General features: G+C 47.3%; 1 protein-coding gene across 2 annotated transcripts in view; it reads right to left on the bottom strand.

Annotated features, from left to right (window-relative positions):
• Positions 1–6,725: 6,725 nt before the first annotated feature.
• The window catches only part of UBTD2 (ubiquitin domain containing 2), a 45,571-nt gene continuing 38,306 nt past the window's right edge, over positions 6,726–13,990 (bottom strand). For both annotated transcript variants that reach the window (XM_082063848.1, XM_082063849.1), the window contains exon 3: positions 6,726–9,845. In XM_082063848.1, the coding sequence (XP_081919974.1) occupies positions 9,448–9,845 (398 nt within the window). In that variant the 3' untranslated portion in view covers positions 6,726–9,447. The remainder of the gene's footprint in view (positions 9,846–13,990) is intronic.

Raw genomic sequence — 13,990 nt, 5'->3', positions numbered from 1 at the left:
ATTATTGCTACAGATGGTTATTCCATCTCTGCTGTAGCCCTGTTGCAGCCTGTTTCCCGGGTGGTGTCTCGGTGTGGCCGGGTATCAAAGCCGCCGTCCTGCCCGGGGTCTGCACAGTTTTCTGATGTCCTCAGAGTCCTTTCCCAGAATAAGCTGTTTCAGCCCTGGGTTGCATTGATTCTATCCTTTCATCTCCAGGCTGCCTGATTAAAAGGGCACTTCGACAGGAGCAGCGTGGCCGTGACAGAGAGAGGGCACCCGCGCCCTCCAGCTGTTACCAATCCCTCCAACATCTGCAAGTCATCACGAACGGCAGAGAGCCAGCCCCGTGCCAGGGAGCTGCCCCACGAGCCTCTAACGTGTTCGGGATGAGCCGCAGGCAACCAGCTGGAATTAATTTCTCCTGAGTCAGGAAACTACAGCGAGTTGGAGAAGGGGACAAGAGCCTGGACTCGGGGTGTTCTCTGAAATCACTGTTCATATTGCACAAGGCTGCCTTGCTAAGCTAGGGATCTATCTCCTCTCCAAAACTAGCAACTGATCTACAGGGAATTCAAGACGTTTGAAGTCATCTGCATTGACAAACAACAACAAAAAGAAGAAGGGGATCATGAATAGCCTCTCAGCAAGACCAGCGAGCTCCTGAGAGCCTTGCACAAGAACCTTCACCAGCTGGGAACAACACAGCCTTGCTTCCCCATCGCCCTGGGCTCAGCTTAAAACCCCCAGATAGATGTACCAAACTTGTAGAAAGTGAGCAAGTCAAAATGCTGTTCTGTCTTCTCCACTGCACGTCACCGCTGCCCTGCCAAGGTGAGCACCGGGGTGGCTGAGGGGGAGGAAGGAATGATGCAAATGGGACTACAACATCATACCCCAACACAGGGACTGGGGCTGCTGTCCGTGTTGCCTTCCCCCATGCACCACCACAGGTGCTTCTCCTCGGTATTTTACAGAGAGCACGTTCTTCTCCTTGACATCACACACTGGTTCAGCCATCACCCTCCTCCCCAGTGCTGCCGTTTCACAGAATCACAGAATCCCAGAATGTCAGGGGTTGGAGGGCCCTGGAAAGCTCATCCAGTGCAATCCCCCCATGGAGCAGGAACACCCAGCTGAGGTTACACAGGAAGGTGTCCAGGCGGGTTGGAATGTCTGCACAGAAGGAGACTCCACAACCCCCTGGGCAGCCTGGGCCAGGCTCTGCCACCCTCACCCCCAACAAGTTTCTTCTCGTATTTAAGTGGAACCTCCTGTGTTCCAGTTTGAACCCACTACCCCTTGTCCTGTCACTGGTTGTCACCAGAAGAGCCTGACTCCATCCTCCTGACACTCCCCCTTTCCATATTGATCTCTAGGAATGAGTCCCCCCTCAGTGTCCTCTTGTCCAGCTCCAGAGCCCCAGCTCCCTCAGCCTTTCCTCACACGGGAGATGCTCCACTCCCTTCAGCATCTTGGTGGCTGCGCTGGACTCTCTCCAGCAGTTCCCTGTCCTGCTGGAACTGAGGGGCCACAACTGGACACAATATTCCAGGTGTGGTTTCGCCACGTTTAGAGGCACACAGAGCCAGGCTGGTTTGAAATGGGGCAGACTGGTGTCTCTGAGCTGGAGACCCTCACACCAGCACCTTCCGGCGCTCCGGGCTGGGGCAGCTCCTGCGTCCGTGCTGCTGCGCACCAGAGGAACAGCCCAGCAACAGGAAACGCTGTTTGCTTTGTTAACGAAACCACCTAATTAAGTCCATGTGGAGAGAAAGCAAGAGAGGCTGTTTAGCTTCTCTTGCTAAACATCAAGTGTTTACCCTTTGGGCACAGTAATCCAGTGAGTTTATTTCCCTCCTCTCACCGTACACACAGGGCATCACATCACCGAGCCTCCTCCAAACTCACTGCAATTAAAGAGCTTCTCTAACGAAGCACCATGGCTGCAGCATAAGGGAGTAGTTAGAACAGAACATTCCAGTCTCCGAGCGCGGCTGCTGGCCGCCCATGAAGCGAGGTTTCGGAACGGCTGCAAGGCGCATCCCACCCCCCGGACCCCACAAGCACTCCGAGTCCAGAGAAAATAAACTGGGTGGCTGAAATCCCAACTTTCCGGGATTATTCAAAGAAGAAAAGAACACAACCAGCCACTCTTTGCAGCGCCCGGTGCCTTCTCCATTGGTTACCTCGATATCTTTAGCCCCAATTCAGAGGGACCAGCCACGCAGAGTGTTCGGCCAGATGCTCCCTACAGCATCCAGTGTAACTTTGGGGTTTCTGCACTGACCGGCGCTGTTGTTCCAGCATAAAAAGCAGCAAAGTGGGGCCAGAGTTAAAGATCACTTCCCTTAGTGTTGCCTTTGGAGCTGAGCACCAGTTGTGAGCACAGCACTGCTCTGCAGGAGCACAGATGGAGCGGGACGGGTGTTTCAGCCACGCTGGGATGCAGCTTTAGGCAGCAAAAGGCAAGTGGTGCTGGCACGGGGCCGGGAGCAACATCCACCATGGGGCACAAACCCCGTGATGGCTGCAGAACATTATGCAACATCCTATAGCAATAGGTCAAGGCAACTTGAATATAGACACAATATAGTGTTAATTATGTGTTAATTAGGAATAGAAGTGCCATCATCTATAAACATAGCTCTGCAAATCATACACAGTCTACCCCAGGCTCCTGTGCTGCAGGGTGGGAAGCAGCACTTGATTTCACTGAGAAACTTGTGACTCTCATGCACTTTCAGCCTCGAACCATCGTCTTTCCGGGGTACAAACAGGCTTTGCACCTGTTCTGTTACACATATGTGTACATAACAAATGGGAATACATATATGTAAAAGAGATGATATATACTTACACATATAAAAGGAATATATATACATACCTATGGGGAAAAGCTAAAAATTCCAGGGACATCACATGCTTATTTGTTTTATAACTCACGTCATAAATTCTACCATGAAATTGCCCTAAGCTTCAAAAAAGAATTGGAGTGTTTAGCTGTGGTAGCATTAGACCAAAGTGGCCTACAAAAAGACTCATTCCTGCTCCTCTGATCCATCAGGTAGTTAATCAAGACTGTAAGAGGGGTGACCTGAATTAAGACAACATGTCGGTTAATGTAATTAAAGGACAATTACACAGATCCATTCCCCATGGACTGCACACCGTATTTACAAGAGAAAACGTTGTCACACACCCAAATTAATACCAAAACGCATCTCTGGGGTATCAGACAGGTAATGAAAGTTGTGGAGCTCCGGCTCAGAATTAAAAGCCCTATTGAATAAATGTAAAAAGCAAAACCAACGCTGAGTTTATTTCTTAAGGCATGGATGGCATTTCCAGGATTACTTTTATTTTTCTAAGCGCAGGGGGGGAAAAAAGGTTTCTCTTTTGTAAGTACAGGAATTTTGTACAGCATTTCCAATAGAAGTGCATGATGGTTTGCGCCCAATGGTAAAGGAGCTTCCCTAGGATAAAAAAGGACATAATTTAACAGTCTAAAGCCAACCTGCTTGTGCTTTGCAGTGGGTTTAGAAACACGTGCACACACCACTGTGATGTGTCAACCACAAAGTATAACATAAAAATACATAATGCATCTTAAAAATTACCTGATGTTCACAGCATCTTTATATTGTCCCAGAATTCTTCATTGGCTGAAGGAGCCAGGGAGGGGGAAAACAAATTAAAGAGCATGTTTTACCCACTGGAATGCCCTTGTTCTTGTTCCAGCGTGTGTTGGAGCTGTGCATTGTCTGTGTCTGGCACCGTATCCTACGTAATGTGAATGTTACGTGGCACACACAAACCGCATACAAGAAGTTTTACCATAAAAATGAAGATATTTATTCAAGAAGTACAAATTGGATGGTACCAGCCATCTTTGAAAGCCATTCCCATGAGGCAGAGAGGACACAGAGTCTCTTGCTCCGAGCACAGGAAAGCGAGTGTCTCGCAAACCAGCTAACGCAGCCATCCCATCATTGCTCAAAAGCCACCTCCACTTTCTAAACATTCCCTGGACTTCAGAGAGGCACAAATAGAGTTTTTAATGCAAGACCAGTTAGTTATTTTAATAAAGCCATCAGCTAAAATTTATTTTGTTTTAATTTTCCTTGAATTGCCTCCAGCCCATCACTGGATTCAAATTTCCTAAGGAAAAAGAAAAGGGACTTGGGAGTGAGCAGATGCAGAATTTTTGGAGCTCAAGATGAAGTTTTAAGGCAGGAGTCAGGATTTTAAGTTCTCTATTTGCCCCGTGGCTCTGATCGAATGGTCTTCATCTGTAAAATATACAAATACAGAGTCCTACCGGATAAATACCCAACAAGTGGTCCTGCTGGGAGGGCAGGAATATGTTTTTCAAGGAGAGTCCAGTGGACACGTTGATGATAAGTCTCAAATCCACAGTCAGAAGCCTGTGGGTTAAAACAGCTCGTCCTCCAAGGGTTTCACTTGTGCACGCTCAGTGGGACGCCCCTTGGAACGAGAGCCACAGCTCCATCGCCTATAAACAGCAACACATACAGCTATGGAGTATCTAAGCGGATGAAAGGTGGAAGAGGAGAGTCGTTTGCAGAGCAGAGAAATCAAAAACACTTTATGAAAAGTCTTAAAGCGGGCAGGCTTGTATATACAGTCATTAAGCAACGCAAGTGTTTGTAGCTGCAGATGGAACAGCAGGACATTCATCTTCTTTGGGAGAGAAAGCTTGGAAAGTTTAACTCAAAGGCTTCCTGGATGCATTAACCTGCACGGCAGCCCATCAGCATCTCGGCCCATCAGCATCTCCTGGGCTTGAAGAACATTTGGTTCTTTTTCCCAAGAAAAGTTTGCAGAACATATGGAGCTCACCCCCCCCCACCCAAAGCACGTTTTCAAAAGCACCTTTCTCATATAACCCCTACAGCCCATTCTGGGTGGATGCAAACTGTCCAAGCACTGACCAGGAGGGACTCGGAATCACGGGAAGTGGTGAAGGGCAAAGGAAAACCAGCCCATTTTCCACCAGAGACCACCTTCATTTCAACACAACAGCAGCGGAGCAGCGCAGTGGATGAGCCAGCCATATTTTTCTCTTTTTTAAATGTAAACATTCTCTGCATAAGGTGCAGGGACTGGGATGTATGTACAGTGACACAGAAAGGAGTTTGTAAAATACAGATCAAGAGTCAGAAACGTAGCTACAGCTTACGCTTCCGAAGAAGAGAGAAATGGAGAAACACTCAGCATTTAATTCATCAACACTTACACGGCTAAAGCGCTTTCAAAGCTCCATGGCTAGAAGCATCCCGCCATTGTAACAAACTAAGATTTATTTTCTTTTAATACTTTGAAAAAGTTTTGACATTATTTACTAACAATGGATATATATGCAGAAGCACATCATACTACAGCAATATTGTGTCTGTCAGCCATCTGCTTTACCAAAGGTTGCGCTCGCTGCCACGTGTCGCCTTGTTGCTCCAGGGAGCTCCTTTCCTCTCCTCCTCATTCAGGAACATTCTGTGAAAGCAAAGAGGAGCTGGGGTTTGGTTTGGTTTGGTTGCTCCTGGGGTCAGGTGGGTATTTAGTTGTTGTTATTACTACTATTTTCAGCATTATTGGGGGTCTATTAAAAAACCACAACTCATTACACTGCTGACTCGCACCATTTAGTTTTCCAAAATATTTCCTAGATCCAGAGAAGCAAAGGCTTTCAGAAAACTAACCCAAATGCTTGCAGTGCAGCTATTCCACGCTGTGTTCTCTGCAGAGGACACCAATGAACTCTGATGCACAGCGAGCCGAGGAAGCCAACGAAATGGGTGGGACGCTCAGAAGGAGCAGCTGCCACTTGGTTGTGGAAGACGACCCCGAGCATCCTCCTGTAGCACCGACCAACGTCCCTACAGCACCCACAGCTCAAACAATGTCCCTACAGCACCCACAGCTCAAACAATGTCCCTACAGCACCCACAACTTGAACACCCCTACAGCACCCACAGCTCGAACAACGTCCCTACAGCACCCACAGCTCGAACAACGTCCCTACAGCACCCACAGCTCGAACAACGTCCCTACAGCACCCACAGCTCGAACAATGTCCCTACAGCACCCACAGCTCGAACAATGTCCCTACAGCACCCACAGCTTGAACACCCCTACAGCACCCACAGCTCAAACAACACCCCTACAGCACCCACAGCTTCCCGGAGCTCCCTTGCCCCAGATGCTGCCTGTTCACCCCTCTCTGCTTTTCAAGCTGTTCGGGTGTGGGGACTTTCACCTGGTTATTACTTCTGGGTCAGGCAGAAGCAACAATGAAGAGGATAAAAATCTGAATTACATCAAACAGGCTTCTCACTAACACGGTAAGAAGTGTGATCTGCTGGCATCAGCTCGTAGCCAGGGCTAATCGAGAGTGACACAAAGGGGTGAAGTGTCAAACAAATAAAATAAAACTTATAAAAATCTCTTACTCCTCACTTGTCTGTACTTGGCATTGCAGTTCATGGCTGCATTCATTAAAAATCCTGTTGCATTGCTCCAATTATACCCAAGCTCGGGTCCCGCAGGAGCCCCGGCCCAGATCCTGCACCAGCATTTGCACCAAAGAGCATCTCGAAGGACAAAGACCAGGCGTTTCAGGGACTGAAATGAATGTTTTCTCAATGTACATTGCAACCTCTAGCTATATACAATGGGATAGGTTAGTCAACATGCTGTATGCCTTCATTACTGGTATTTTATATATATATATATATATATATCTAAAATTTTGAAACATAGAATCTTCTCCTAATACAAATCTTGTAAAATTTATTTCCGACAGGGTGTGTAGCACATCTGTCACTTTATACAGAAGAGGTTAAAAAGTCTTAACTTGCACCAACGAGAACATTTTATCTTTGATTTTTTTTCAGTTTTAGATGAGTTTAACGGACACGACGGGGGAGGCTGTTCGAGAAAAGAGTATTTTCATGAACATGTTCTCTGTCCTACTCAAAGGCTGCTCACCACATGGCCTTCAGGTCATCACCTTCCTCCACAGCATAAAAGCAATTAATATAAAACATAGTCATCTATTACACATTGCAAAACGGAACCTTTTCTAACTAAGAGAGGGCAGAGGGGAAGAAGGAGCTCTCCCAGCCCCTATACGCCATAATCTTGAAAACAGTGACAATTGCCTAAAGAAAAACGTAGTGTTTTAGTGTTCACAGTTACAGAATTGTCACCCCAGTTTGCTACTCCTTAATCTATCGTCATTTCCTCCCTTCCAGAAGGGACTGCAGGGAAATGACATCGTAAAGACCGTTTATACAGTTATGCTGTACAAGTAGTGTCTTCCTGGCATGAAACCACCCTCTACCCAGTGAAAATCCAAGGGATTTTTGAGTTGTTTAGACATCAGATATTTTTCACCCCCTCTGGAATGCAAAAGATCTGGCTGAAAAAAAGCCAGTATAGTAAATGATATTTTTCTTAAAAGAACCCCACAATAGAAAACTTTTGCTAAAGATCAGTATTTATCAGTTTTGATTTAATATTTAAAAAGAAAAAAGAAAAGCAAGTCACTTTGGTGTTGATAAGAACAGGGAACTCCTTTTCCTTCGCACAGCTCTGCCGCTGCTCGTGTCGTCCTGTACCACATCAGGGCCCAAGGAGCTGCCAGAAAACCGCAGGCTTAATGCAACACAGGGACTAAACTGAAACCTGTGCTTATCAGGGGCAGGGCGGAATAATGTGTATAAAACATGGAGCTGTTTTCCAACCATCAGCATAAATTCTGCGCCTGCTTCCACCTGCAGGGAACGACTCGTGACGTTGCACGAGTGGCTCTGCGCTGATGCTCATGGAGCAAGAATTCCCTTGGAGTCCCAGAAACTGAGTTCTACGGAATTAATGAAAGAGCAAATGTAACAGCTTTAAAATTCTCACTCATACCCACCAGTTCTGCCACCAGACGAGAAGCAGCCGGGACAACTGTAGCTTTAGACCATTGATGCAGAGAGGGAAGACAGAAAGCAATAAAAATAAGCTATTGATAGCTGAATAGAACATTTGGCTATGGAATAGCTATTCGGCTGTGGAAGAAGTGAAGCAATTTAAACGATGGCTGAAAAACCGAGCAAACTAGAAATCACGTTTAAAAGGAACAGAGCATTTGATGTCAACCGAAGGCATTGCCAGAGAGGGGCGCAGGGCAGCCAAAGGAACACAGAGAGCATCTCTAACTGAGGGAATTAGCAATTAGATTACCACTACCCGCCCCCCCCAAAAAACATGCTCCGATTCAGGTTTTTGAGACTGCAAAAGGATTTGTCGTTTGCCGAAAGGGCTCCTCGTACATTCTGAAGGGAAAGCACTGGCTGCGAAACGGCAGCGTCCCGCTCTGGGCCGCGGGGTGTGCTGGTGAGGACACTGCACTTGTCCCGGCCGCAGGGTCACCAGAGCGAGGACACGGTTGCTGCTGCCCACGACGCTCCCACGAAAAGCTGCAAACCGCGAGCTGCCGCGTCCTCCTCACCGTCTTCCACACTCTGTGCCCTCTAGGAACCGAGCAGGAGGAGCTGCAAACATCCACTGCGTCTGGGTGTAAATGCAGTGTAACCTGTGCCCGTCACGGCGGTGCCGCTGGCCAAAGGCGATGCACCTCATGCTCAAGCACAGCGCACCGCTCAGCCAGGCTGCTCAAAGCTTAGTTTAACAATCTGAGTGATATAGAGTAATTCGGCAGTTGCCGGTCAGCCAGTAAACCTCAGGCTAAGTCAGTCTTGTAGCAAGTAAGTTTACAGTACAGTACGTGAGAGTATACATTAAGTTATTGCCTAAGGCTCCGGAGGGCTGTGCGCCCAGCTCGGAGCCAGCAATGGCACAGGACCTGCTGCCAGCTTGGAATGTACAACGGCTCGGTGTGAGCATCCCCAGGAGCTGCCTGCGCAGGACGGAGCCCGAGCGCCCAGCCCAGCGCTGCACCAGAGCTCGGCGGGACCAGAAAGGAACCCGTGAACACGCAATGCAGGGCCTGCCCGGAGCAGCTGCCGTTCTTGCATGAACTGTGTGTGGCGCTGATATGAAATCTTATAAATTGATTCATATTTTTAAAAAGTGCTCTCTGTTGCTCTGGCTCTGTGGATCAGGACACCACCTGCGGTTTTAGGAATCGTTACGTTTCTGTATTAAGTGAACTACAATCTCTTCCCTCCCTCCTTGTACCTCCTCCCTTTTCTCTTCCCCTTCCTTCGCCCTTGCCCCGTGCTGCTTGCTGTTGCATTAGATATGAGATCAGGCAAACCCCAAAGGCCAGTTGACATTTTTATGTTTTGTTTTTGCAGATCTCCATCACAGATGGAATTTTTGCTGGTCATTTCTTGGAACCAATCCATTAGCAGGACAAACCGAAAGAAGAGAGGGCAGTGAAAACAAACCCCACGACAGAGACGGAGGAAAGAAGAATCAATAAACAAGCAGAAATCAGTTTTCCACCGGGGTGGGATTTGCTAAGGGCTGGCTCACGATGACTTGCACCACGTAGTCCTTTGGGATTTTCAGCTCCTCCAGTTTCATTTTGTCAGCCAGCGGCCTGCCCGAGAAGAACCAGCGCTGGCTGCCCGGCTCCACTCCCTCCACTGCGTGCAGCCGCCTCTTCATGTGGTACACGGTGTCCATGCTGCGGACCATGAGTCTGAGGTCTTTGCCTGTGGACAGGCGCAAACGGAGCTGGCACTCGTGCCCTGAATTGGGTGGGGGATCAGGAATATCCAGAGTCTCCAGGTCGCCCTTCTCCTCTATCATGTTGATGGGTGGCGCGAGGCAGTAGACGGGGAGCTGGTACCGGTTGCCCAGTTCATCGTAACACTCCGTAAGAGCACCTGGGGGAGGTAAGAAGGGAAAAGATTAACGCGAATGCGTCGCACATTGAACGTCGAAGCGCTGACCCCACTGTTCGTCTGAGTGCTGAGGTCTGAATTGAGGCTTTAAAGGATTGATAAAAAAAAAAAAAAAATATATATATATATATATATATGAAGTTTTCATTAAAAATTGCTTTACTTCGTTTTCATGTGGAAACTTGAGGTTTACTTAAAAGCATCCCGTAAAAGCCAAATACATCCCTCCCTCCAGATAAATCAGGATAAGCTTCAAAAGCTGCAGGAAGGGAGAGATGAGGGAGGATGACGTTGTCCCCACGTCGGAGTATTTCACCCACGGCACAGCCCGAGGTTTGGGCCACGTTTGCACCCAGAAAACCGCACTCGGATAAATTACACCATCCTAAACCCAAGCTCTGAAAAGGCAAAACGGCAAAGGCCAAGGGCAAACGACCACTATGAAAGAGAGATTTTCTAACTTCTCAAACATTCAGCAACTGCTGAAACGGTTTCACACAGGACTCGTGTTTTCGCAAGCGCTGCCAGAACAAACAAACACGACCACCCAAGTCGGACAACCCTGCGGCTCCGCACACAGAACAGTGTCACTGCCCCAGCACACACTTCACATTTGCGCAGCATCTGTAACTCCCGTTTTCCAAGCCTTGAAGTTTCAGGAGTGATTTTTATTTCCCCAGACTCCTGGGAGGTTCCTCAAGATAACCCAGGTGCTGAGGACGAGAATTAATACACTTGCTGAAGTAACAAACTCAAGCTGCCTTCTTCACACACTTTATAAAGACGTTTCAAGAACTACGCTGTTAAAACAGCAGGTTTTTCAGAACGCGTTAGGAGCAAGAGAAGCCCGAAAGCGGAGCCCTGCTGCGTACGGCACACGCAGAGAGCCAGGAGGAGGAGATGCAGAGGAAGCTGCGTCCTAAATCACAGCAGAAATCCCTGCCCAGTCTGGCTAAAAAAACCCAGATACACTCCAAGCAAATGCCTCTCCCTGTCTCGGATTTACCTGCTGTAACAAATTTCCACATTTTTGCCCCTAGAGGGGGCACATTCACTTGCAAGATCACCCATCCCCTTGTAGCTGGAAACGTCTGATGAGGAGCCAAGTCCTTGAGCTACACAATATATCAAAAAGTCTTTGACTCGGCAGTTGTGCACACAACACCCAACGGCTCCTTGGCAGAAACTGAGGGTTGTTTTTTAGTTGGAGATTTTTTCATGCCGACAGTGAGTTGTCTTAAACTTTGCTGTTTGATCAGCAAAATTACTGCAATATAAATTAATGTTTACAGATATATAAAGGGGGAGTGTCAGGAGGATGGAGCCAGGCTCTTCTGGTGACAACCAGTGATAGGACAAGGGGCAATGGGTGCAAACTGGAACACAAAAGGTTCCACTTAAATTTGAGAAGAAACTTGTTGGGGTGAGGGTGGCAGAGCCTGGCCCAGGCTGCCCAGGGGGTTGTGGAGTCTCCTTCTGTGCAGACATTCCAACCCGCCTGGACACCTTCCTGTGTAACCTCATCTGGGTGTTCCTGCTCCAGGGGGGGATTGACCTGGATGAGCTTTCCAGGGCCCTTCCAACCCCTGACATTCTGGGATTCTGTGAAAATGGTAACTTGGGGACACGCTGTGTCACTCAGCCACTGCCACAGCAGCATCTTGCACTGGAAATCTTTCTTTTAGACAGAAGCCCCCTTTTTTAAGGATAACTTGTGTTGATGAAAACACACAGAGGAAATCTTTGGTTAAAAGATCAACGTTTTAGGTGCAGCTGCTTTTGTACAGGCAGAACCAAAGCGGCTGTGGCCAGAGATTTACTGAGAAAACAGAACAAAAAAAGGAAATGCAGAAAAAGATCATTATACCACTGATTACAGTCTTGTATCATCAGTAATCTTAGAGCAAACCAGCTTTTATCAAAAGTGTATTGGATCTATATCTTTCGCGGTACTTTGTTATTTACAGACCAGGTCCTGAAGTTCCCATCCTTCGGTTTTGTTTTTCTAAGTTCACTTTGTTCTGTACACCTGATCTATCCAGTAAATGTCACAGTACTCAACTCTGGATCACAGTTCATAGAAACACAGAAAAACTCAAACTTCAACAGCCTTTCAATGCAGCCAGAACAGCCAAACTCGTATCTCTGTTTAAAAGCCATGTATCTCAAAAAGAATGCTCCTGCTTTACAACAGCACAGCAAAGAGTTAATTTTAAATACAATGGGGTCAGCTTGCTAAGGAATTCCTTCGGTATTCGAAGCTGAACTAAGTATGCTATAAACAGTGGATTGCTTAATCAAAATCAGATAAGCAGTATTAACAAAAATCCCCTGAAACAGCAGTTAACTTGGAGGTTTATTTTAAACAAAGAAAAAACAACCAAAAAAAACCCCAAACAAGCAAACAAAAAAAAGACACAGTAGAGGAAACCTCTTGCCAATAAAATCTGCACAGTCCCATGCCAGTCTGAGAAATGGTTTATAACACGTTGTTCATGTAACAACGGGTTCCCATGAACCTCCCTGGTAATTCCATTCTTCCACCTGTACTGGTGAAAACATCCCTAAGATTCTCAAGTCCTGTTACATACCACTCAATGGCTTTCAAGACTGGATATATTGACTAAACCAGAGAAGACGAGTCTTGTGAGCAAAAACCCTTTGCAATTTTGCTTCTGTAACTGAAAGTCATATTTGTGATCCTTCACAGAATCCCAGAATGTGAGGGGTTGGAAGGGCCCTGGAAAGCTCATCCAGGTCAATCCCCCCATGGAGCAGGAACACCCAGCTGAGGTTACACAGGAAGGTGTCCAGGCGGGTTGGAATGTCTGCACAGAAGGAGACTCCACAACCCCCTGGGCAGCCTGGGCCAGGCTCTGCCACCCTCACCATAAAGAAGTTTCTTCTCAAATTTAAGTGGAACCTTTTGTGTTCTAGTTTGTACCCATTGCCCCTTGTCTTATTGGTTGTCACCGAGAAGAGCCTGGCTCCATAAATCCTTGCTGCAAGATACATCGGCTTGGGCCACAAAAGTTAATCAGCAGGAAGCGGCGCTGAAAGGATGTCAGGTTTTTATGAGAAAACACAGAGGAAAAAAAGAATTACTATTATGATTTTATTTTATTTTTTTCGGTTTCCCCGTTACCTAGGCAACAAGAGTCCTCACCAGCCATTTATGGCTTAGGAAGGATGCAGCCTCCAGTAAACTGAAGAAGGAAAAAGCAGGGCAAGCAGCGGTGCTGCGGCTCAGCCCTGCGCCCTCCCCAGGCACCGCAGCCCGGCCCTGCACCAGACGCTAAGAACCAGAGGGTCAGGCAGTACTTTGAATTGTCACTGCTGATCGCATACAGAAACCGCGCAAAAGGGGCAGATTTGGGGAAGGAAGCAGCAGAGAGGACGGGCAGCGGGCACACGGTCCGGGGGGTTCTGTACTGGACGGGAAAGGCCAAGATGTTATAAAGAGATCTTAAATGAGGAGAGGACAAGTTAAGCTTACCGGTACTTGATATACCTGAGTACTCCTTGTGTATTTAAACACTCCTCTAAATGTTGACATGACTTTAATAAACTCAGACACAAAACATCCTGATAGCAACACGAAGATCGGCCTTTGAGGAAAGCCAACGACAGCACCAACCAACAAACCAACCCACACACCCAAGCTCTAACCCTCTCTAACTTCTATCGTTGAGAATTAAGCTGCCGCAGCACACACAAAGGACTGCTCTGAGGATCTCATCAACCAATTCATTTCTCTGAACATCTCCCAGTTAAACACACTGCCAAGCAAGCTTCAGAGCCATTCACTATCGAGGCTGCAACACAGGTATGGTGTTAACTTTATAGACTATATTGGAGTCAGACAGAAGATACAATGCTAGAACCACAGCGGACAGGATTATTTCAGTGTTTCCGAAGCAGTATCAACCTGGAGACTGGGGAATTCTGGAAGGAGCTGCGAGGCAGAGCTTCTTGTTGGTTGCTATCCAGGTAGGAGACAGCTTGAGCGTTTCAGGCAGGAAAACAAGACGATGTGATAATCATCAAGCATACGGAACTGGAACATTTTGAAATTAATTGCCCTGCAGGCCATAAAACTTCATTTTACTGAGATTATTAGGCTGGAG

The sequence above is a fragment of the Streptopelia decaocto genome, assembly GCF_964273445.1.
Source record: "Streptopelia decaocto genome assembly, chromosome: 12".
NCBI lineage: Eukaryota > Metazoa > Chordata > Aves > Columbiformes > Columbidae > Streptopelia > Streptopelia decaocto.
The sequence above is the reverse complement of the archived record's forward strand: the minus strand, read 5'-3'. Positions and strand labels throughout refer to the sequence as shown.